Source organism: Eurytemora carolleeae, unplaced genomic scaffold (genome assembly GCF_000591075.1).
Source record: "Eurytemora carolleeae unplaced genomic scaffold, Eaff_2.0 scaffold244, whole genome shotgun sequence".
In the NCBI taxonomy this organism is placed as follows: domain Eukaryota; kingdom Metazoa; phylum Arthropoda; class Copepoda; order Calanoida; family Temoridae; genus Eurytemora; species Eurytemora carolleeae.
The window spans coordinates 306,910-333,140 of record NW_019396165.1 but is presented as its reverse complement, the minus strand read 5'-3'; the positions used below and the strand labels follow the sequence as shown (position 1 = coordinate 333,140).

Genomic DNA, 26,231 nt, shown 5'->3' with positions numbered 1-26,231 from the left:
AAACCTTCCCTGTGGTCACGTGACGTCCCCAAAAAAATTTGGGCCCGAATTAGCCGTTTTGACGTTTATTGGATACAAACAAACAGACAAGCCAAATTTATATATAGATTTTACAGGTGTATCATGAAAGAATCAAACAATATGAGCACCAATTCACCAAACAAAGTTGTTTTTGTCAAATACTTTAATTTGTGCTTTTATTGAATGCTTTGTGTAAACTTTTCATAAGAAAACTAGTTATGATTAATTGAATGAAGTAATATTTGAAATTTGTGGATTAAACGATTCTTTAAATTATTTGGATGTGAAGAGATATATTTTGATTTTTGGTTGGTTAAGCTATAAAACAATACAAGTTAAATCAAAAGTAAATACAATAAATGGAAATTAAAATGCGGGGTGTGGAGACAGAATGACGAGGCTTGGAGATGTAGGGAGAGGCACGGAGACGGTTTTGTGGAGATTGGAGGTGATTATATGTATCAGAAGGCTCCCGAGGTCATTTCGCGGGGCTCAAGGTGGCTCTGCACCCCCTCCCTCCTGGGGGAAGAACTAAAATTGAGAAAGAAATTATTTGAAACTAAAAGCTCAAGAACATGAATGGGGTTTTAATTAGCCCTTAGTTTTCAACACTCAGAAGAATATGAAGAATGAAAATTTAAAATTTTTAAGAATAGGTATGACACCTTATATTCTTTTCGGATAATATTTGTTGGGACCTCAGCTAATCTGAATTATGTTCTATCAAAATATAAGTTGGGATCTATCAAAAACAGCCGGAAAATAAAATTAAAATATGGACTATATTTACAAACGCATCAAAAAACGAGAAAATAAGTATTTGAAATTTTTCTTACAAAAAGGAGTCTTTTTAAAACTAATTTTAAGAATGCTATTGCCATCAAAAGGATTTTCTAAAATGTCGTCCTCACAATTTTTCAATGGGTTTATACCAAAATCTCAGTAATTGTAAAAATAAATAAATAGCCATGAATATTAGGGAACAGATATAAAGAGATTCATATAATTATTCAATTTAAAAACTAAAAATCTACAGGATTCCATTATCAGAAAGTTAAAAATACGCCTTTTTATAAATTCTTTCGATGTCTCCGAATGACTGGATTAAACTGTAGATAATACATTATTGGTGACAAAAACATCATATTTTCATGCTAGTTAAAATATAACCTTTCGTTTGAAACTGAAAAAATATCAAATGTTTGAATTTCATTTTCCCATTTTGGCTCACCCCTGTCCCAATGTCGGCAAGGTGGGTTGTGAGGTTATGAGGGAGGGGGGGGGGGGGCCTCACCTTTCATTTAAACCAAAGTGTTTGAGTTAAAATCAATTTGAATGAAAAACATCGAGGAGTCAAATTTCAACTCTTAAATACAAATTTTCTATCTTTGATACACTTGTCACTTCGATTTTAACGTATCCTATGAAAGGAAGGGACCGATAAAACCTGTGTCAGCGGTATTTTTCCTTAATCAGCTGATATTGACATCAGTCTTTTAAATCAGTTTCTAGAGAAATATGTTATTAAGTGCAGTGCCGATATAGAGTCATAAACATTGAGTAATGAAGGGGACAAAAGGAGGAATAGTAAAACTTTACAAGGAAGACAGATATAGCAACTACCGGGTGTTTTTCATTTTATGAATTTTTATATTTCATTTCGTTAAGAGATGGGTAAAAATTCACCAAAAAGGATAGAAAATCTTCCATTACTTCTTCAAAAGTACTGAACGATTATCTGTCTTTTTTGAGGACTTTTATCTAACGAAATGAAGAAAGAAAACATTTTATTAATACTTATTACGTTGAATACACTAAAAACAAGTTTTAATTCAGCATATGTAGAAGATATATAAACTACAAAATTAACCACACAGTTTGACAAATTTCAGATATCTTGATCCTACATATACTTATATCCCATATGGTATAACAACTCATCATTTTTATATCATTATTATTTTCCAGTTCTCTTTAGTTATCTTTTTTAAACTTTTCAGATTATGTAATCGGAAAAATGGCAAAGTTAGAGAGAAGAAATAGTACAAATGCTCATGTAAGAATGAAACATCATTTCTAATCTCTAGACATAACAAATTCAACAAATTCCTAAGTTCAATTAATGAATCACAATAAAAGGTTTAAAGGAACTGAGTTTAGCTCGAACTTTCCCATCCATGTATCTTTGCGATGTTACCTTTGATATTTCAAAATTTAGACTAAATCTAATAGAATTTATATTTGGAATATCAAAGGTCTGCAAATGGTTGCAAAGATATAGCGGTTATAAAATCAGAGTTTGTCTTAAAAACTAAGTTACTTTGCTTAAAAAATAAGAATAATAAAAATAATCTTAAAACCACACTTGGATATTGAATTATCCTTGTAATTCCATCATATAGCTTTAAATATATTTATTTCTGGCAGAACTCTACTTATATCCTTGGAATAGATATCGGCACCACCAGTGTCAAAGTGTGTCTACTCAATACACAAACAAGGGAGGTCGTAGTTAAAAACGTTAAGGTAATAAATATTGAGAGCAGAAAAAGATAATATTATAGCTATTCCTAAAAAGAGTAAAATAAACCATTATGTAAAATGAAATTAACTTCTTGTATATCATAATAAAGATTAATTGCAAAAAATCACATGTGTTTGCTTTTTCTGTTATACGATTAGATCAGATTAAATTATTTATATTTTAGGTTCGTTATATTAATCTTTGTCAATCCGGATTAAGAACCTCTTTTTTTAATTTTTAAAAATGTTATCTTTAGAAAATACTAAATTTAATAATAAATTGTTGTTAGGATACGCTGTCCAGTACTCCTAGTGAGCTAGGTGTGAGTGGGGATAAACAAGATGTTTCAAAAATATACTCTGCACTCCACTCTTGTATTTCTAGAATATCAAAAGTAATTTTTTTAAAAATTTCTATTTACAGAATAAAAACTGGTTAAAACGGTTCTAAAAACTAGCTTACTTATTTGAATAAAAACACTGTAGACAAGAATTAAAAGTAGTGTTTTTCAAACAAAAAAATGTTGAATTAAGGTTCACTAACTGTAACTGTATCTGTTTCTAAACTGTGATAGTAAGACCAATTTTATTATCACCATGAAACATTTATTTCTGGGCTTACGATGTTGAAAGGCAGTTAGTGAGTCTTATTTAGCAACTAAAGTAGATTGCAAATCTAAAATTACAATATTAGATTGGAAAGGAAACTATTTTGAATCTTTTCTAAAATCCTTAATGTATATAAAAGATTTTACTTTTCTTTCATCCACTTATTTCTTCCAAGGAATTCTTCATATATTCAAAAATATTTGTTTACGAAATCAAAAGTTCTTTACATTTATCCGAACAATATTTTTTTTTCTTAGTTTCAAGCATAAATAAAACATATATATGAATATATATAAAGATTTATTCACACACAAAGATATAAAAACATATATAAATGGTGTAGTTTAAAGGAATTGAGTTTTTGCCCCAAACTCAAATTTGCTTATACTATAGGTATACCTGTAGCATAAGAAAATGGTATAAAGCTTTGATATTTCAAACTTAGATTATTTAATTCAACAGAAGTCATAGTTTGGAATATCAAAGGATTTCACCTCCAGGTTGAAAAGTTAAGGGGATTAGAAAATCAGAGTTTGTGGCAAAGACTTAATTCCTTTGTCTAAATAATTTGAATATATAGTTTTACAAAAAAAAAAGAGAAAAATATGCAAAATTATGCAAAAATAGGCGACATTGATCATTACTCATTACATAACATATTTATATATAACATATTCCTTCAATATATAAATAATTTGTTCCTGTATTTAGAAATTCTTGTCAAACCGGAACTTTCCATGCTGGTCCAATGGGACATCAAAATATTTCATTTGTTTCTTAACTAACATTTTACTAAGATAAGAAAGATTTACAGAACAATGCAATGGAAAATAAATTTCTGCCAAACTGCATAAACTAGAAAGAAATCTAATGCAAAGCTTAGAACTTGTTTTAACAGTCTCATAGAAAGATACACATCTACTAGCTAACAAAGGAATTCAGTTTTTGGTATAAACTCTTATTTTTTACTCCCTATATCGTTGCAACCCGAAACAACATCCTTTGCTATTTCAAAATATAAATTCTGTCATAGATCAAATAGTACAAGTTAGAAATAGCAACTAAAGAAAGGACATCAGGTTTCTAAAACTACACTAGCAGCGAAAGGGCTCCCAAATCAAATAATAATAATCTGTGTACGTACCAAAGTAAAGGATGATGGAGAAAGAAAAGGCTGACAAGCAGGGAGAGTGATATAACTATAATCTATGGTTGCCAGCTATTCTCAAGTGCAGCCCCTGAACAGCTGGAATCTTGTCAGCCCTGTTCTCAGGAGAAATGAATCATGGATGGATGAATGTGCTGCCAAAGGATGGACTTTTGTACGGATACTGTTCATCTTGAACATCAATGTGGACACTTAAATTTGAGGATCAATGCTTGATCCCTTAGTTAAAGCTATTTCGTCAGGGATGGCTAACATGGAATATCGGAGAGGAATTATATTGATCCGTAAGAGATGGAGATCAGTGCTTGATCCTGAGATTCAAAACAAAAAAGTTCTGAATTCAGTCCACAACCTCTGTCATATCAATAAAAGCCATAAAACACCAACCTTTTCTAAAAGAAAGATTCCGAGATTTGATCTTTACAACCGGATCATGTCCTGGGGACAAACAAATATCTTCTAAAAGATTTTAAAATAATTTAGCTGAAACAAACTTTGTGTTTCTCTAAAGGTTTTTAAAAATCAATTTGGTTTTTGCTTTTAAGTCAGAAATTCTTTTACAATAAAAAGCTTAATGAAAGATTTAGTCAGATAAAAAAATTATTTAGTAAATATTTAGGAGTTACTTCGACGTGTGATTCATATCTCGGTTTGCGGTCAGATGCATGGAGTAGTTTACTGGAAACAAGAAGAAGGGTGGACAAGGAACTCTAAAGATCAAGTGGAAGTAGGAAAAAATAATTATAATAAAATATAATTACGAAAATTAACATTGATTCCGCCTTTTTAGGGATAATTATTGTCATGTCGTAAAATTAGAAAAAAATAATCTAATCTGAAATTTAATTATAAAGGTTGGCTCCGGAGTTTCTAGCCTGTACACTTGGCAGGACGGACGTTGTACGCCAGACTACCTTAGTACACTTCCCAAACCAAACTCCCATCTTACATTAAACAGGTTATAGGCACAAATATTATTTATTAAGTTAAAACTGAATATGTAATGTTATGTATCTGGTAAAAGTTTGTAATTTTTTCACTCTTATCATCTAGGGTTCCAAATTTATTGCATCATCAAGTCAGTTGATTTTTTTATTTAATTAATTTATACAATGTGCATCAATTAACTAAACTTTCTGCATTAACAATATCTTACATTTTTTAAATTAAACATTGCAACATCCTTTAAATGTAGATGGGACAAACTATTTTATGTATAACTATAAAGTATATTCCAAATCATTATATTCATTTCATTCATTCCAGTACTAGCCTACATTAAGTTTAATATTTAGATTGAAGGACTTTTACCTGAAGATATTTTTAGACGTTTTAGCTTTACTGTTATTTACTTCGTCTATATATGCGACTGAATCTCCTAGTGGTGAAATGTGATTATTTGATCTGTTATATCGTTATTTGCTCAACTCTCACTGCAGTTGATTAAAAATGCTTCTAAATTATCTTTTTATTTTAAAATAGTTAACGGTAATAATTGTTTTCATTTTTGGTCTTCGATTTACAAATGCATACTTTGAGGAACATACAATTGATCTCATTTCGAAATGTTAATTTAACCTAATTAAATTATATTATTATAATATCGATATACAAGCTTTTAATTAAATTTAGAGGAATGATCTCATTTAAATTTAGGAAATTATCACTTGATTTAGCAAATTTGCAAATTCATAACAGTACATAGTTATTCTCATAATTGATCTCCAACCTACATTTGGCTAATACATATTTAATTCAAAATATTTAACAGACCAGCCCTTATTTCTAGTTGTTTCGAGCCTTTCACATTATAATACAATTTCTGATACTTTTTTTTCAATTAAATTTTCGATGATATTTTACTTATATATGACCAATCTTTCTATATAGATTCGAAATGCTGTCTAATTCGATTTTTTTTCTTTTAACATTGTAGTTAATTGTTAAAGTTGAAACAAAAATCATTTGTAAAATCTAATATCTTTTTTAATAAAAACACATAAACAAATTGTGATATTTAGTAATTGAAATATTTTTCCGTTTATCGTTGAACTTAGTGTTTAAATAAGAAGTTATTTACTTCACAAAGTTGATATTCTAGATTTATTTAGAAATATTAGTTGTATTAAGATGAACCTGTTTTAGTGGATACGGTTGTGCAACTACATTTTGGTTTCTGCACAATAGAACTGAATATATAAAACAGTTTGACAGGTATGGCAAATATAAATAAAATTTGAAGAAAGTACAACATTCAAATCTAAAAATCAGCAAAAATTTGACGATTTTTAAGGGGTTTATCTTTATTTCTCATGGGGTCTAGGTCATTTTCAGGATATCTTTATGATAAATAGTAATTTTTATTCATGGACTCGACCACTTTGAATTCATTTATAACTATTTAGGTTTGGAACAATAATGGATTTTATTGTAGCGATGATTCTAGGTCTAGAATTTCCCGTCATGGCAGACCAGGTAGAAGAAAAAATTTAAGAAATTTTCCCAAAATCACATTTTAAACGGTTTCGTTTACTTCGTGCAGATTTAATTCACGATGTGACGAATAAACAGAATTTAATTTGATGGTTGGAAACTTCAATTTTGTCATCATAATTTGATAAAGATCTCTACATAGAATGCAGCAAGCTTTGGGTACTTTGATTCTATAAACATGAACTGGAATAAAGATCTTCTACAAGAGGCAGGATTTTCAACTAACCTGCTACCTCAGGTTATGCATTATCATAAGTTTTTTAAACATTCTGAACATTTTGTTAATTAAGAACTAAAAAAATACATTTTTGATTTAATATGATGCATGCAGGTAGTTAGAGCTGGAATATCAGCTGGTAACCTTGTAAAAGACTGGTTTGATGTTCCAGCTGGTACACCGGTCAGCGCAGCTATGGGAGATCTACAGTGCAGTGTGAAGTCTACTTTAGGTTAATGTATATCTATACACTATACAAATATAATCTACTTTTAAATTCAAATAAATTTTTTAATTTACTGAAGGAATTAGTCAACACCTTGCCTTTAATCTAAGATAAACTTTTACCCATTTACAGAAACCCCAGAAACTGATGCAGTTGTTAATGTCTCGACAAGCGCGCAGATGGCCTTTGTACAACCAGGAATTATTTTCTTAGAAATTTCGGCTCAGACATTATGTTCAATAAAATCAACAGTATTAGATAAATACAATTGTACAGTAAAATTACTAACGACAACCAAGTTTATGTTAAGTAATTTTAAAATTGAATTAACATTGTGTTACAAATCTGAAAACCGTTAAGGTGAAGCAAAGGCTTTTTTTCAGGGAATAGTAATTATGGAGAGAGAAAAAATCCACTAGACTGTAAATTAACCTTATGCTAATACAAATTTTAAGATTGATGCAGTTTCAATGAAAACAATCAAAGGTTAGATTTTACATTGGTCGATTTTCTAAAGAAAACTGATCACTGCAGAGGGATTTCAGCCCAAATTAATCTCCAACGAAAACCTTCATAAACCTGTAGAATATTTTCCATATTTTGAGGTGAAATTTATGAACAATCGTATTACAGTTATAAGTTATTATGTATATATTTAATACCGCTAAATATCCATAGGACCGTTATATTGCGGTAGCAGCGTCTATGACTGGAGGAAATGCTTTAGCTGCTTTTATTAAAATGATTCAGCAGTGGGTAATACAGCTTGGGGTCAACGTGACACAGGTCATAAAAACTTTCAAATATGTTTTCTATATTTTTTTTCAGAGCTGTCCATTTAGAACGTTCATCTGGGTTCAGGTATTCTAGGCAGCTGGGAATATGTTTAATTTAGGTAATAATAAAGTTGTTCTTAGTCGAAGATCTGGGAAACTGCGCTTGCAGCTGGTTTTGAGGAGAAGAATGAACCTAGTATAGATATACTTCCAACTATATTTGGAGAAAGGCATTCTCCTGAGCAGAAAGGATCAGCAGTCAATATCAACCAGGTTTCTTTAAAATCAATTATAACTTTCAAAGAACATTGGAAAGGTTGCTACAAAAAATATTTAATTTAGCGGATTTGAGTTTGATTTGAATGTGTTTCTTCAAAGGAATTAAGTCTTTACAACAAACTCAGATTTTCTAATCCCTATATCTTCGCAACCCAATAACGTAGACCTCAGATATTTCAAACTATGAATTCTGTTAGATTCAATAATATAAGTTTGAAATATCAAAGATTTCAAATATCAGGTTCATACATACAGGGATTAAAAAAGTTAGGTTTGTGGCAAAAAATCAATTCCTTTGTCTGATCGTTGTGAATCGTGCATTGAATCATCTTTGCATCAAGGAGTGTCACTTAAATTTACGCTTACATTAACTTAAAAAGATAAAGAAACTGATAAGTGATCATTTAACTCAATCTAATTCTTATATATTTATACTAATTAATTATAATTCTTTAAGTATTAAAAATATTTATAAATATTCAAAAATGCAAATATATTGTGAAAAAAGCTCTTCAAAACAACGATAATTAATTTTAGGGTAACCTAGGCCTGGGTGAGGTGACTAGATCTGTTTGTCGCGGTATAATTGCAAACCTAGCAGCTATGATGCCTCCTGAAATGCTTAAACAGCGTGGAATAACAAGGATAGTTGGATCAGGAGCTTGTCTAATAAGAAACCAGGTTATAAAGGATAATATTTAGTTCTTGTATGCATGAAGATATTTCATTAATTAAAAATTCCCATGAATGATTCCAGAGCCATTTTAATATTCTTCCAGCGTATCTTTGTTTTTCTACTTAAAATAAGGCCAGGACTTTCTTCACTATTTTTATCTAAAGGGGCTGTAATTGTTATTTCTCCTCTATGCAAAGAGAGGAGTGTCCGATTTACCCTTTGAAATTACGCTTACCATCCCTTTAATAGGTATTGAGAATTGCTAGTATATGTAACCAAACAGGGTGTAAAATCAAAACTTGAAGAGGTTGAAACACGGTACCCGTAAGTTGTATAAAGTTGACCATCTGTCTATTGGAATGTGTGCGGATTTCTGCTTTACAGGCAAATAAAACATTGCGGAAAGGTTTCCCATTCCTACAACTCTTTGGGAAATTTTAAGTCTCTAAACCTGCATTGTTCCGTAGCATTCTTTTAAAAAATCATAAATAATTCTATATTCTATTATTTGGTTCAGGTGTTACAACGTGAGATTCAGGAGCAGTATAGACTCCCTGTAATATTTGAGGACGAGGGAAATGCTTGTATCGGAGCTGCTTTAGCTGTCTCAGACAAGTAATTTTTACTGCTTTGTTTTTTAAAAGATTATTAAAGGGACAGTAAAGGAAAAATTAAAGGGGGTATAGGCTGAAAGCTAATCACTTTAGCTCTTGATCGCGACCCATGAAAGTTTTATCTGATGTTCCTGTCTCGAGAAATTGATATAAAACTGTGTTATAATTATACGAAAATTCATATACGTAAAATTTTGAAAATCTGAAACTTAAATCACGTGACCAGAACTATCACCAATGGCAGAACAGTATACTGGTCACGTGTCTCCGCCTGTATCACGTGATCACTTTACTGCACTGCCATTGGTGGAATTTCTGGTCAAGTAATACGGACGTAAAAATAATATTATGAATGAAATCTATTGAAAATAGAAACAACAAATATAAAAGTAAACCTAAATTACTATTAGCTTTCTCTGGGATATCATCTTTTTTAGATTGGTTGCTGTTTTTCTGAGCATGGTCTGTTTAAACCTACTATTTCTATACGAAATTGTATATATATGCATTTTCGTACAAGTTTGAAACAGCTTTATATCAACTCTCGAGTTAGGAACTTCAGATAGGCGTCTCAAGGGTCTCGATGAAAAGCTAAAGTGATTAGCTTTCAGCCTATACCCCCTTTCATTTTTCCTTTACTGTCCCTTTAATTCATTTGTTCAATGATTAAAAATTTTTGTTTTTCAGGTTTTACCCAACTGTGATAAAGAAAAAATAGTCCGGAATTCTTTGGACATTTTTTAGCTAGGTTAGCAGGATTCAATAAAAATTATTTCATACCACCAACAGCTTTTTTATAAAGAAATGAATATTTAGTATTCTGTAAATATACAACATACAATATTCTATGTATACTGTATAGAAATACAATATATGTACTATTTAGACAATATAAAATCACATCAGAAAAAATAACTAAGCTTAAGATATATTTTTTCATTAAGAAAATCACAATCTTAGTCATTTAATTTAGTAATTGTATATCATTCATGTAACGTCATAACTTTGGCAATTATTTTATTCTTGTTATTTTCTAATGTAAATTCATTAAATCTATTGAATTGGATTAAGATACATAAAATTAATAGTATTTTATTATAAAAATTGTATGCAAGAAAAAAACAGCAATAAAAAGTTTTAATTAAAAACTTGTAGGTTAGGTTTAATTATTATTATCTATCGAATCCATTGTCACGTTATGTTGACATTTTAATTAAAAATGTAGGTCTAAGATGAATTATCATTCACTTTCAACCCAGTTTTTACAGTTGGTTTGATTGCTGATAAAAATAGATTAAAAAGCAACTGAGTTTAGTCTAAAGGAGTTGAGTCTTTGCCACAAACTCGAATTTTTAAATCCCAATTTCTTTAAAACCAAATGTCGTAGACCGTAGATATTTCAAACTATGAATTCTAGTGGATCAAACAATATAAGTTTGAAATATGAAAGGTTTGCATCATCTGGTTGTTGAGATTTTGGTATTATAAAATTGGGATTTGTAGTAAAAACTCAATTCCTTTATCTCAAATGTTAATATTTGGTTTAGTATATCTAGCTAGGCGTTAGGGGCACTTCGCGCCCGCTTTCCTTTTAACAATTTCAGACATGAAAAAAATATTCAGATTTAAAACAAATAAACAAACAAAACAGTTTGCTTGTTGTAAAAATATCTAAAGAAAGTTTATCATATTTTTCAACAAAGAAACTCTGTTTTTGTAATCTCTATATTTTTTCAAACTTTGAGTATTAATTTTATAATTAAGGTTTGTTCAGTTAATTACACAAAACTGAATTAATGTTGTAATAATTGTTGATACTTAAGTCAAACTTTTCAGTTTGATAAGGATTCTCTACAGAACTCTGGAAGTGGATATATCTGGTTGAGTAAAAGCATTGTGTTTGCTCTAAGCCGACTCAGTCTCTTTTTCTCCGCTCTTAAAAAAAATAGTAATATAAACAAACAATTATAACGAGCGTCCGGACAAAGGAATTGAGTCTTTGCCACAAACTCTGTTTTTCTAATCCCAATACCTTTATAACCCAATGTCGTAAACCTTAGATATTTCAAACAATTAATTAAGCTAGATCAAATAATTGGGAGTTTGAAATACCAAAGGTTAACAGCATCAGGTTATAAAGATATATTTTAATTATCAAAATATTAATTGCAATTATTTTGCTGATGGTTCAATAACAATAATATGGTCTTCTTATTCAAACAGATACAAAAAAATAGTTTAGTTCTGGGACATTCTATTTAACCAAACCTAGACCCTTTCTAAAGTTCTTCGAGAATTTATCGAGTTTACATACCAAAACCCGTTTTTATGACTTGGGATATTTCTTTAACTGTCCCAGAGTTTTCATGGAATACAACAGAAAATTTAAATTTCATAAAGTATTTATTTTTAAAAAGGCATCTTATTGAATTTAAAATGACAAAATTTATTTTAAAAAGCTTATTCTAATAAAAATGCATAGTTTAAAAATAATATTTGTTATATAATGTTGGAACAAAATCTCACCTAAATACTGAGAATTGTTTGAGATAAAACTCCCCAGCATCAATTCCCTCATTTCTACTTAAAACCTACAATTATAGTTCGTTTTCTTTAGTTTAGTAAGTAAGTAAGTAAGTAATTATTATATAGATACAACTGGTGGTGTATTTTTCGACGATGAACTAACAACTTTTAGAAATAAAATTGATAGATTCATTTGTAATGTTAAAAATAAATTTAATAGGCTTTATGCTCTATGCAAAACGGGCATTTTTAAGCATCTTTTTAATTCGCGCCGATTTTTAACATCCTTAATGTTTGATTTTATCTCTTATTCTTTTTAGTCTTTTCTTTGTAAAATATTGTTTTGCTTTCTTCGATTCCTTTGCAAACCTAGCATATGTTAGAATTAAAACATTTGTTTTGCTGATATAAATCTTCAATCAAATTCTTTTAAAATTCGAAATAAAATTAAGATATTTGAAAGCTTAGATAAGTGCCGTTTATTTTCATACCATATTTTAGGGAAATTATGAGGAGGAAGCAGTTGGATTTTAATAGATTTTACTAGCTCTAGGAATATAAAACCATTTCTGTTTCTAAGAGTTGCGGTTTTAATATTTGTGGATAAAATGAAATCTATTTTAAATTGAAATAAAAATTTGATAACATTAAAAAATCCCAATTTTCTGAAGGGGAGTATGTTCAACGCCCAAAAAGCTTCCGCTGTGTGAAATATTCTAGGTAACCCCATCAATAGACGAATATCTTTCTTTTGCAATGATTCTATCTTATCAATATTTTTGTTTGAAGTTAGTATTTAAAATGTTGAACTGAATTCTAAATGAGAGTGGAAAAAGGAGTAATAAAGCAGTTTCATGGTTTCAAAGCTTAAGAAGTTTTTGATTTTTTCATAGCATAAAAGGAGTAAGTTAACCGCCTGTATATCTTTTTAAAATAGTCATGAAAGTTTATTTTAGTATCCATCAATATTCCCAAGAATCTAACTAAATCTGTTTCTTTTATGCATTCATTTTTTCGTGTAGTTTCTCCTAGTTTAGAGAAAACATCGCGACAGTCGTTTTGTGCATTTAGAGAATTTGAAAATAAAATTGCATTAGTTATCTTAAAGTTAATAGTAAGTTTATTAAACATGTACCAACAATTAATTTTTTCTAATTCTTAATGTGAGATCACCGTTGATTTGGATATTTACTCTTTGGTGTTATTTTTTTCATTGGACAGTCGATGATCGGTATTGTTTCGGAATAAACCACTTGTGTTTAGCAGCATTAAGAGGGTTTAAAGCAGGGTAGCTGTGCGTGATAACCTTGGCTCGAATAGATCTTGATAGAAAACGTATGAATGAGTGATGGACCTGTTTGACAACGTCTTTAACCAGTTGGAGATGAACGTAATGGAAGGATATGCCCTTGTTCAATAACTTTGTTATATTCTGGTACTTGGCTTAGTTCCCCTTTCAGCTTTTGAAATTCAAGAGTTGGTTGGATTGCTTTGGTATATACGTATTTCAGGAATTCTCTATCTTTGTATTCCTTTGGTACATGCAATCCCTTGATACGGAAACTGAAGTTCCTCTGATGTTGTTGCGTATCGTTAATTTTGTCTGTTAACTATTTGATTTTGTTATCCTTCTGGGTGTTCTGTGTTTCAAGAGCTTGAGTTCGATCCATGAGTGATTTAATGTCATCCTTGTTTTCTTTAGCAGTAGCATCTAGATCTTCGATGGATTTTTGCAGCTGACGAATTTCACCCAAGACATGGTTTTCAAACTTGAGTTAAGCATTGAGGCTGGTAACTAGTTTACTCAAATCAGCTTTTGTGACCGCCATCTTGAAAGTTCGCAGATTCCTTTACTGATAGATATAGAGTAGATTCCCTCACTGTTTACAACTGTTTTGAGTTTAAAGACGTCTGTTGGGAGTGGAGGAGGAGGGGGGGGGGGCCAGTATACTCTGCTTGTTCCGGACCCCTTCAATAGAATTAATTAAAAACTTGTTTTTGCAAATTGATTTTTCACAAAATTACACGTATTAGCTTGACCTTAGAAACACATTTCACGTGTGAGAGAACTTTTCTGTAAACGTGCATCCTAATGCACATTCTACACTACACTATTTAGAAAGGTAAGCAGATTTTAATTCTTTTACTTATCATCTGAGCAATCGATAATTTGTAGATCTGTTTAAAACTGATTATCCTGTTTAAGGGACTGGAAGCATACTTTTAAGTGACCCTCTATATAAAGAGGGCAATGTCCGATGTACCCTTTAAACCTATGACTGATAAAAGAGCTTCCTGTGTAAATCTCTTGAAACCCGCTTAAGTTCATGTAAAACAACTTCTCGTTGTTTAAATGTTTAAATGTTTCTTCTGTTTGAAAGCAATTGGTAGAAATCAAAATTGAAATAGAAAGCCGTCTTCACTGTATTGAAAGATACTACGGCGACGACTGTCTGTAATTAGAAGAAAAAAGCTGAACGATTATCATATTTAATGACTTGCACGCTATGCAATATTTTTCTGCATTAACAATTTTTTTCGTAAAGTAAGCACTTAAAATATCATGCATAAATAAAAATTACATTCTTTAATGATATGGGAATGTTTTCAACCATTCACCCAAAATACGTATAAAATAAAATCATAGAACCCTCCATCTTAAATTTGAAAAATGTACACTTAAGTCCCAAACCTTCAAGTTATTCGCAATCTAACTTTAACATCACGCTTAATTTTTGTATAACAAACTCATAATTTTGAAGAAGAATAAAATAGAGAAAACGTATATTTCTAATATACTTCCTTACCTGGTTATGTCCTGGTAGAATTGTTTCTACCTACAGAACATAAATATGTTTATTAAGTCTGAAAAAAATTTAAAACTTATTTATGGAAACTTGTTGAAAAGGTTTTGATCTAAAGGAAGTATATTTTTGTTCCTTATGTTGCCTGCAAAGATTAACCAATTTCTCAACACTACTCCTCATCCTGCAACGAAAATTGAGATTATGATATACATATATATACTATATGTCATACGAATTGCACAAATGTATAATACAATCATTAGGATAATAATGTAATGTCTTGTAATTATTATTATTATTATCTATCACTAACGTCCTGTGAGACTTTCATTTTGATTTTTATATACTTAGATTACAAAGTATTAAAAATTTGGCTGCATTTCTTATTACACCGGGAACTCTTCTATATTTAGAAAAAAGTAGAAACCTTCAACGATTTTCCTTTTTTTCTTTTGACAGTACAGAAAAACTTAGTGTCCAGGCATGGTTGGAATTATAAGTTAGTGTACTTCTTTACAAAAAATGTAGGAACCATCTTTAATTTTTTTGAAACAAAAGAAATCCATTCTGACATCTGGGTGCGGAATACTTAAAGGGACTGTAAAGGAAAAATGAAAATCAGAATCTTGGGCGTTGAATGATACATATAAGACTTCTATCTGATGTTCCTGTCTCGAGAAATTTATATAAAACAGTGCAGTATCGTTGTCACCATAGATATAAAGGCGTGCCCTAGTATATTGTAGATAAGCAATCTATATATAGTCACAACTATGAAAAATTACAATGTCATAAAGATAAATTTTTATTCACACAATTAAACAAAGACCTGAATCTGATTACTGTGTGAAAAAAATGACCGAATAAATTCTGTATTTATGGCTAACCCATGTATGTTACCTGTAACAACTGCTTCCTGGATACCAATCAATCAATCCATGTGAAGTCTTGTAGAGAGTATCTCCTACAACATAAACAAAAATCTGTATCTCTATGTTCTGGAAGAATACATGCATAATAATATAATTAAGTATTTATAATACATGATTTGAGAGATAAAACACAAACTAGTTATGTGCAAGTTTTATTTTTTATCTATTTTTCAGGAAACTTTAAAAATAAAAAATTAGAATTGTTTTTTTCTTTTTGTTGCACAATTAATGGTATTAAAATTTGTTTAGCTTTTCTTCTTTTTTAAATGTCCTTTAAGGAGAACATTGAAAATAGAAGAAAAAAAACAAAAAAACAAGATAAAATAGGAAAATATTTTTGGGTCAATACAATTTTACACATCACTTAACCATGAAGTCCCTAAAATGAATCAATTAAGAAGGAACGGAAGAATTCTTATCATTTAATGTATCATTGATTAGAGAGATCAGCAATTAATATCAAAATGTATATCTTTATAGTTTAAATATAAACCTGTAATTAGAACACCTATCTCATCTATTAAAGCTATCGAACCTAAAATAAACTAGTTGTATCATGTATGTACTATGAAGAGTCCAGAAATAAAAAATTGCTATATATTGTACCTGGAGAGTGTCCAGGAATATGTAAAACCTTAAATGTTCTGTCGCCAAGATCAAATTCAAAACTTAAAAAAGAAGATAAAATGGATTTATCGCTTCCATCGTGATCAAATAAATCAACTTCTCAATTTAATAACAGAAATAATAACAATAATAATAATTATAATGCTAATAATAATAATATTGATAAAATTTTTTTAAAATTATAACATTAATTTTGTTCCTAATTCCTGGACAATCTTTTTATTGTTCCTAAATCCCTGTCCTAATCCTTTAATTTTGTTCCTATTTCCTGAGCAATCTTTTTATTGTTCCTAAATCCCTATCCTAATCCTTTAATTTTGTTCCTAATTATCAATTTTTTTGTTCCTAAAAAATCTTGCCACCCCCTCACTTAAATCCTGTGTCCGCCCCTGCCAGTACAAACGTCGGACTTTGTTTGAGTTTGAAAGAAAAGACCATTTCTATAAAAAATAAATTAAAAATCACTCACTTATTGTGATAAAAATCAAAGAAAACATAATAAAGTCTCATCCTTTGAAGGTAGCACTGTATAAAACAACAGACAAAAAAGGACTTGGGTTCAATTGTCACAAACTCTGATGCTTCAAAATGCCTATATCTTTGCAACCCAACGTCGTATAACCTCCAATATTTTAACCTATGAAATCTATAAGATCGATACAGTTCAAGTTTGAAAGTATTAGATGTTAATACCATTAAAAGATTACAAAGATATAGGGATGAGAATATTTAAGTTGGTGGCAAGAACTCGGTTCCTTTGGATAATTTTTAATTAGACCAGTCGATAAAAGGAAATAACTTTTCAATAAAGAAAAATCTTAAAAATTCAAATAATTTTTTTTCCTTAGTCCGACGTTTTTACTGGTCCGAGGTTTGTTCTGATCCGACGTTTGTGCTGTCCGACGTTTGTCCCAGTCCTGTACTAGTCCGACGTTTGTAAGTCTTAGGTTTGTACCGTCCGAGGTTTGTGGGTCTGACGTTTGTACTGGTACCAATACTTTAAGTGAGCGTATATTATCAAATGCATACTTATTTTCAATCGGAAACACTTTGGATGGTAGAACTCTTTAAAACAACAATAAAAATGAATAAGAATCATATTATGTATTTTGAATTCATACAAATTTCCAATTAGGAAAATAATAAAAAATTTAATGAAACAAAATTCGAAGGAAAAATCTAATTCTAAATCTGATACATTGCACGAGTATGTTAAAATGTAAAACATATAAAAATTGTTTTATTTTCAGTAAAAAGAACAGTTTTGTTGTAGTTCCTGTATTCTAAGTGATTCCAGGTTCCGGTTGGTTTAGGAACAACTTCTTCCCTAGTTACCCAGCTCGCTGTCATTCTCCTACACTCAAAATTTTTACAGATATTTATTAGATAAATATCTGTAAAAATATTTATCTTTAGAGAAAAAGTTTATTTTGACTAATGCATTTTTAGAATTTTTCACTTGAGAACTTGGTTTTGGAACAAAGTTGTTTAGAAAAAAGACTTTTTCATCTCTGTATTCCTAGTTATACAGGGTTACCCACAAAGAATGAGACTATGATGAGAAAATAAAACTCTACAGTTATAACGATCTGAAGGTTGAATTTTTTCCGCCAAAATGTAAGACAAAAAGACTAAGTTAGTTCTATATAGCCGCCTCTGAAGTCCAATCCTATGCGTGGGTAACCCCCTCCAATGTTACCTGTTTCCTGTTTTTACAGTTTCATCTTCCAATTTATGTATGAAAACCTATAAAAAGTCGATCATAGAAAATAGAACTTGTTTTTGTCCTCATTGTTTTCATGCATTTCTTGTTTATTCTTACTTTTGAGAACTGATGTGCTCCTCCAGAATGATCAAAATGAGCGTGAGTAAGAACAACATCTAAAGGCTTGTCAGGTGCATTTCTCAGCTGCGCGCTGGTCAGATAAGCTGGAAGGTTAAAAATACCTACTCCAGTATCCACCAGAAGATCTCTAAAAAATCGTAATAAAACATGAAAAAATTAGACGACATAAAATCGTATTTGAATTTTGAAAATTAAATTTACAACATTGCTCTTAAAATTTATGATTGTTTTGAGTATTGAATGTTTAATTAATATTGCGTATTGTCCCTTGAATCAACCCAGCTGGTTGTTTACTTTTGATTTTTCGCAAACATTTTTAAAGAAAAATATACCTGTCTGATCCTCGAATAAAAAATATGTTGGCAAGGTTCCAGGAAATGAAATATTTCTCCTGTGATTTACTTTTTATTTTATCAATATTATAGAAAACAACTAAAATAATACACTCAATGTGAAATTAAAGTTTAATCTAAATTTGATTTTGATTTAACTTTAAATATGGTTTTAAATTCAAATATTGTTCTAACATCATAAATAAAAGAAATTTTCAAAAGGGTTAAAAGGAATTGAGTTTTTGCCACAAACTCAAATCTTCTTATCCCAATATCTTTGCAACCTGATGGTGCAAACCTTTGATATTTCAAACTTAGATTACTTTATCTATAAGTATTAATAGTTTGAAATATCTAAGGTCTACGACATTGGTATACAAAGATATAGAGATTAGAACATCAGAGTTTGTGGCAAAAACTCAACTCCTTTATAGTAATTGGCAAACTTGATAACAAAAAGTCATCCCTGGATTAAAAACACGTTTTCTGATACTTGTGTGTGTTTATACAACGGGTGAATCTAAATAAGAATGTTTATTATCTTCTATTTCTTCTATTATCTTCTGATAATTCAACTCTAATTTCCAAATTCAAATCTCAATCTATCTATATATATACTTTGCTTCTTGTCTGTCCGTTTGTATCCAATAAACGGCTGAACCGATTGGGCTCAAATTTTTGTGGGACTGCTCTTAGGCTTTTGGAATTGCTCCCACGGTTTTGGAGTAAAATGTGAAAATTTATCCGACTTATTAAAAGTCCTTTAAAAGGGAACTTTAAAACCAAAAATTGAAAAAAGGGCTCTGCTACCCCTTTTGTACTGTCTTTGTTCAGATATTTACAGAAAAAATCGCAAATTTCAGTCCAAGTAGCCTGTGGCGATCATATAGTATTGATTAGCCAAACTGACGACATTTGTTTCAGCTTTCACATGAAAGATTATTGCTAAATGTTAAAAAAAAACTTTTTTTTTAGCTAGATACATAAAGGTTTCATTTGAGCTGAGCTGAAAACTTTAGAATGGGATATCCTTAATCCCGATCGTTTAATTAATCTGGAGATTAATAACAAGAGGAGAACAAGCATTATTTAATCTGAAGATTAAGAAAAAGAGGAGATCAAGCATTAATCTCGATATCCACCATTCTAAAGTTTTCAGCTCTTGTCTAATACATCTCAACATCTTAATAAGTTATCTTATTTCCAAGTTTTTTTTTCAGAAAAATCAAATTTTTCGCCTAAAAAAATCTTTAATTGATTGGTGCCATTCAAAAATGCGTTTTTACTCAACAGTCAGATCAATAAATTTCGCTAAAATATTCTTAGGGGTACTTCATAGAAGTCTCTGCTCTAAAAATATTTCACTATATCTATACCGTATACATTTTTGGCCAGGTTCGCATCAAGCAGATTTTTGTTGTGATGTAAGGAGTGTTCTCCTGTTGGTGGATCAGCTTCGTTGTCACAGCATAGAATATCAACAGGAGCAAGGGGACACTTTGGAGGCTCGGTTACCAAAAAATAATTTTATTAGACGATTCAAAAACCAGGCGGAACTCTAAAATATGATCCATAACGTATTTTAAAACGATTTATAAACTTTAATGGTAGTTTAATGGGGTTAAGAAGGGAAAAATGAATATTTGAAGGATTATATATTCATAGAGCATGGGTTCCGGAAGTATGTTTACCGGACAGCCTATAATATATGATTTTACATTGTAAAGAAAGATGTAAAGCAAGATTTTGGTTAAATTTGTTTCAAAGTCTCCGACAGATGTGCCAAGACATTACATTGATTATGGATCTCAAAGGGTCTAAAGCAGACTCTGATGAATCAAGTTTGAGACCATTCTGAAAATGTTCTTGCTGTGATGACCGAAGCTGATTACTTTCGGGAGAACGCTCCTTACATTACAACAAAGATCGGATTGATATTAACTGATCTGAAAAACAATCCGGTCTAAATTTAGTAAACTTGCAACAAAAAAATTACACAGCTGAGACTTCTAAAAGTACCCCTAATTTTTAGCGAAACTTATTGATCAATGATCACACTTCGTGCTTTGCTTGTCTGTTTGATTGTATCCAATAAACGCCATAACGGCTGAACCGATCGTTCCCTAATTTTGTGTGGGACCTTACTTGACCCTACGGAAATTCTATGGATGCTCAAAATTACAAAAATTTTATCCAAAAGCTTTTGATCTTTTAAAAATGCGCGAATGAATATTTGAAAATTCGCAAACTTATTTTTGTTATTGTTTTATACTGGACAAAGAGAAGTTGCGATCAGATAGAGCCACAATTAAAAGTAAAATAGAAGGGAGTTTTTGTCACAAACTCTAATTTTTTAATACATAGAAACCCTTGTCGTAGACTAATCATTATATATGTATAAATAAATTATACTATACTATATTTTTCATTCATCCTTTGTCCATAGACTTGCTATAGTTATTCTTGTGAATTAAAAAGTATCTGATTGAGGGGGTAGGGACCAACTTGAAGACTTAAGTCAAAAGGAGAACATGTTCAGGTTTCATGGATAAGAATTTGTCGCGAAGCTTTTAGATGGAGCAAACTCAAATTTTGCCTTTGACCAGAACCCCTGCAGAGAAATATTATTGAAACCCAAGATCTACTTTTTGACGGGACTTTTGGATATCGTATATAAAATATCGTCAAAAGAAAAAGATTAATCACCTTATTGGATACACTAGAGGAAAACCTATTTACGCATGAGAAGATTTTCAACGATGGTTTCAAAAGAGTCATGCTTTCCTAATTTAACCTCACGATCAGAGTTACAATTGGTACTGGAGTTATCAATATAAAGGAATTCAGGTTCTTCTTATCTTATGAAATTTAAACCAAACTTGATTTGATTTCTGTAATGCAAGACAAGAATGTCGTCTTACAAAATAAGTAACATAAAATGGTGGTGTATTTTTCGACCTACACATATCCGCTATACTCCACTTCTGACCTACGCCAAATCCGCTATACAATACATCCGACCTACTAGCACGTGGTTTTACAGCTGCGATATGGACATGTGGCCGCAGAGCCCGGCCCCCTAGCCTGTCCTAGCCGCGGCGCTCGGCCCAGAAATTGTCTTAACCTAACCTAACCCTCAAATAATACAAAAATAAACAGCTGACGTAGGTCCGATATTGCAGTAGGTCGGAAAGTTAGTAGGTCGGAAGTTCAGTAGGGGAGATATTGCGTACAGACGATGTAACATTACCCATAAAATTCATAAATTCATGATATTGTCCTGTAAAACTTAAACTTTAGTATCTCAATGTTTTGCATTTTCTTTGACATTCCAATATAGTATTCACTGATATACACATTTTATAATTGTTACTTGCAGGGTTCTAACTTCGGTGTAAAAGGAGTAATTTGACAGTACACTAATCAGTTTTTGTGTAAGAGCGTGACTATCTTGGCTTTCAGTCACCAGCGTAGTTTAGGGATTGGGCATGGATTGGGGATACCCCCCCCCCCCCTCCATCCCCTATAATCTCTTCCATCCAGGTAGACGAAAGAAGATATTTTTTAAAAGAGGGGTAATTCTAAAAATCTTAAAATTTAATTAGTGACTGCCTTGCATCTAAAATGTTGTATGTACTCTGCAGTCATCTCTAAATTGTCATGTTGAGTGCAGGGACGCAACTACATAAATACATTGTATTTTTTCTCATTTTTATAATTTCCAACCAATTAATTCAAGTATGCAACCTCAATAACTACACGAAATAATTCTTAATAATTTATTAGGGATAATTTTATCCCGTGGATTAGCTATTCCATAGATTAAAAAATAGCATGATATTTTTATACAAACATTTCTTTAAAAGGTACCCTTCAAAATTTAAGTGTAATTTATGGTGCTCCATTTTTTATGAAAATCAGAATTTTGATTTCAAAAAAAGTTTTGCAGTTGACATTATGAGGAATCATCCTTTTTTCATATTAACACTTCAATATAAGATTTAATTATATATTTTTTGCGTGACGCGGCTGGATTTTTGAAAACCACACTTTAAAGGCCCTATAAATATATCATTTAAAAAGAGTTTTGCCCGGAAGAGTCAAATGTGGTGGTACGGAAGAGGAAATAGAACGATTTTTTAAGACAGGGGGAGGTGGTCTATACGCCCTCTCCTTTGGTAATGGAGGAAGCAGGGTAGAGCAAAAGAAAGATGTAGTGAACTGTGAATGTATTGTATATTGCAGACTGCAGAGGCTAAGTTCTCGCGCTAAGGAATAAAGGAGATGGGGACAGTGAATAGATGGGTGAGGGGCCCGGGTAGAGTATTAGATATGATCATATGAATGAAACCCTTTATGATGTATGTTATATGAGGAATACGGATGTATGCATATGACTCAGAAACAAGATATGATGAAGGCACCCACATATGTAAGCGCGTGTATTTATAGATTGTAACTAAAACTTGGCTAAGCAGCCAACAAATCAACCAATGAGAGATTATCACACCAAGGACTGGACCAATCCTAGAGAAACTAGATTTACAGGAGAGAATACTATCGGGACGGGACAAACAGCGTATTCTGCCGGAGAAAACAGGCTTTCAAGTTCAGCTCATTTCGTAAAGGTCCAGTTAAAATATTTTTAATCTAAATCCTATCTCATAGTAGTTTTAGACTAAGCACGAAAATATCAAACATTCTGAAACGTGCGTTCTTAAAATTTTTAGTGAAGTCGGATCGATTTTGAACATAGAAATAGATATTTAAAATTACAGAACTGATGTAACGAAGTGATAACTGATTAAACTGATCGGATAGAACTGATGATTATTAAAGAGAACTTGATAGAAAAGGACATGGGTTGGGACCTAGAGATGGTAAGATGTTTTATAGTAAATGAAGGACGATAAATTATGTTTTAAATAATTCCGGAAAATGGATCATTCAATATTATGAAGGTTCATGAAATTATTGAAGTTTATGTATAGAACTACAAACCATGGGATAAAAAGGGTAATTGCTTGGTAAGAAATCATGTAGATTAATGGGTGTAAACAGCAGGCTCAGCATTTTAGTCAGATATTGGAATCGGTTCAAATTTTTTACCTACAGTTGGCCATCGTAGAGTTCATTTCACTATTTGCGGAAATCTTCAGCATTTTATCGTGTCCGGTCTTTTTATCTCCCCTTCTTCCATATGTGAAACCCCGCAAAGGCAGGTCTAAAATCATGAGTCAAGGAAAGAAAAATGCGTTTAGCTCTTTGTTTTTCAGGCGAAATAAATTTAAAACCACAATTCCAAACGAATAGAATTGTAATCTAATTTATGTATTTTTACAAATTCTGTGTCAAAGTTATTATTTCTTGGAACTAGGCCGCCGCGTGACATTTATAATCTTCATCTTCAAATCGTTTAATCTTTACTTTTTCCTCAGTCATTAGTCATCTAGTGTCTTTATGTTATTAAATGCATATTTTTTCAATATATATACGTAAAGAGATGAAGGTTCATGAAGTTTCATTACGATTTTGCCCTAGAAAATAGAAGAAAATAGACGAAAATAGACGGAAATAGACAGAAAGCGGTGTTACTTAATTATTGAAAATTTACAAATCTGAACAAGGTCCTTTTTTAAGGCCAAAGGTCTGAATCTTTGTATAATTTCTAGACCAACTCAGTAAAACAATTAGACCGCTAATTTTAACGGTAGGGATGCTGGGGAGGTTTTAAATAAATAACAAAATAAGGTTGGTAAAATGTGAAAAAAAAAATTTTAAAATTATTTTTGACAAATAATAAGATGTGACAAATGTTTTTTATATCCATCTTTCAAGTGCTTTAAAACTTTTTAGCTTAAATAACTAAAGTTATTAGATATTTAACACCCTATGCATGCAATGAAAAGATTATAGAAAAAATATATTTAAATTACTATTTCATAAAATTCAAGAAATTTGAAGGTGAAAGTGTCAAATATAGGAGTGGTATAGTGGGGTGGCAAACGCTCCCTCCAGCCTATTTAGAGTGAACTGGAAAAGTCTATCGTGACTAAGATTAAAATGCGTGTTCGATAATTGGTATGGTACCTTAATCATCACCTAGAAATCTTACCATTACAAATGAAGCCATTTTTCAACAAGACACACCAAACTCTACTTTTTAGGCAGAGGTTTAAATGCTGCAAATAAATTGGAACGTTCTTGTTAAAAGTTTTAGAGTACATCAAATAAAAAATTTAACGCAAATCTAGTAAAAGCTACGCAAATGTTGCTAGAATGCATAGCCTAAATTTCAGACATTTTTGTCTTACTCTATGTCGGCTTAATTCGTTATCAAGATCCGGAGTCGAGTTTGTCGGCCCGAACCTCCTTGGCTGTACTCCAAAGTCGACCCTCTCTGCCCTCAAGACTGAGTCTGGTGTAAGCTAAGACTAAAGTTTGAGATAGTTTAGTTTGCGTCTTCACCACATGTGTGATAGAGTTGATACAGAGCTAGTGTGAACAGAAACAAATCTTTTATAAAATCCTAAATAATCAAAGATAACAGAAACAAGTACTATCTTATATGATAAATGCACGGATAACAATCATGTGTCTGGGGTATGACATGAACTCAAGGATCGGGTCACATGTTCACATAAATTTTGAAAGATTGCAAGTTAATCTAAACCAGATAACGAACATTTTCAAAGAAGCTAGATTTTATAACGAAGAACATTTGTTTTCTCCAAGAAAACGTGAACAAATCCATTTGTTGTTTCTTGGCTCCCGTTCTTCTTTGATTCCTTAGATTAATTTTCCTATGGAATGTAAAGAAGTATGGAGAGTCAGGGTGCTCAAAACTCATCGTCAACTCGTAACCTAGTTAAATAATATTCATATTTAAAAATTATAATTTATGCTTAATATTTTTCGTTGCTTTATGGGTTAGTTGTAGTTTTGTTTTAAGTCCAATTATATCAACTTTAAGTAGACAAATATTTTCATTTTGTTTGTAAATTTTATGTAAATATTAATTAAGAATATAATTTGTTGTAAATGTATCCATATTTTTTTAACTCAAACCTAGAGTTTTGATTTGTTAAAATTTGAATTTCGTCTAGATAAAATAGTCAAATTTTGACATCAAGTGTTCAGTTCATTTAATTTTCCTTAGTTTTTTTAGTTCGATTAAAAGGAATTGAGTCTTTGCCACAAACTCTGAATTTAAAATCCCTATATCTTTGGAACCCAATGTCGCAAATCTTTGATATTTGAAACTTATATTATTTGATCTAAAAGAATTCATTGTTTGAAATGTCTAAGGTCTACGACATTGGAATCCAAAGATATAGTGTTTTAAAAAGCAGAGTTTGTGGCAAAGACTCAATTCCTTTATCATATTTATATATTTATATAATATTTATTGATATTCATTTTTTATTATCATAGTCATTTTTTAGTATCAATATTTTCTTACATTTTTGTTACAAGTCGCATCTATAATTTACACCTGAGAAACAGTGGTAAAACATAATTTCCAAATATGGCTTTTATTAAGTACATGAACGATACCC

At 30.9% G+C, this 26,231-nt stretch overlaps 2 protein-coding genes across 10 annotated transcripts; one reads left to right on the top strand and one right to left on the bottom strand.

Moving 5' to 3' along the window:
• The first annotated feature begins 2,001 nt into the window (after positions 1–2,001).
• Positions 2,002–12,720, top strand: LOC111696933 (sedoheptulokinase). 5 transcript variants are annotated; one of them, XM_023466743.1, is made up of 17 exons: positions 2,002–2,077; positions 2,449–2,547; positions 2,835–2,939; positions 4,941–5,048; positions 5,176–5,279; positions 6,467–6,535; positions 6,727–6,796; positions 6,957–7,052; positions 7,146–7,263; positions 7,390–7,455; positions 7,792–7,862; positions 7,936–8,043; positions 8,175–8,306; positions 8,850–8,993; positions 9,506–9,603; positions 10,290–10,350; positions 12,630–12,720. In XM_023466743.1, exons 1-16 carry the CDS (start codon positions 2,039–2,041, stop codon positions 10,318–10,320), a joined length of 1,458 nt encoding a protein of 485 aa, XP_023322511.1. In that variant the 5' UTR covers positions 2,002–2,038; the 3' UTR covers positions 10,321–10,350; positions 12,630–12,720. The 5 variants fall into 5 exon arrangements, with proteins under 5 accessions (XP_023322511.1, XP_023322510.1, XP_023322509.1 ...); XM_023466742.1 differs by lacking the exon at positions 12,630–12,720 and adding an exon at positions 11,439–11,526; XM_023466741.1 differs by lacking the exon at positions 12,630–12,720 and having other exon boundaries at positions 10,290–10,507.
• Positions 11,426–24,975, bottom strand: LOC111696935 (metallo-beta-lactamase domain-containing protein 2). Of its 5 annotated transcripts, XR_002764191.1 has the most exons (15): positions 21,379–21,603; positions 19,139–19,192; positions 18,673–18,731; positions 18,317–18,467; positions 18,194–18,240; positions 17,771–17,848; positions 17,524–17,559; positions 16,474–16,535; positions 16,361–16,402; positions 15,836–15,899; positions 15,068–15,116; positions 14,936–14,965; positions 13,483–14,097; positions 12,129–12,193; positions 11,519–11,537 (listed from the first exon to the last, which is right to left on the bottom strand). XR_002764191.1 is itself a non-coding variant. In XM_023466750.1 (14 exons), exons 1-14 carry the CDS (start codon positions 24,803–24,805, stop codon positions 11,435–11,437), a joined length of 858 nt encoding a protein of 285 aa, XP_023322518.1. In that variant the 5' UTR covers positions 24,806–24,975; the 3' UTR covers positions 11,426–11,434. The 5 variants fall into 5 exon arrangements, 4 of the variants coding, with proteins under 4 accessions (XP_023322518.1, XP_023322515.1, XP_023322517.1 ...); XM_023466750.1 differs by lacking the exons at positions 13,483–14,097; positions 21,379–21,603 and adding an exon at positions 24,788–24,975 and having other exon boundaries at positions 11,426–11,537; XM_023466747.1 differs by lacking the exon at positions 13,483–14,097 and having other exon boundaries at positions 11,426–11,537; positions 21,379–21,599.
• Positions 24,976–26,231: the final 1,256 nt, after the last annotated feature.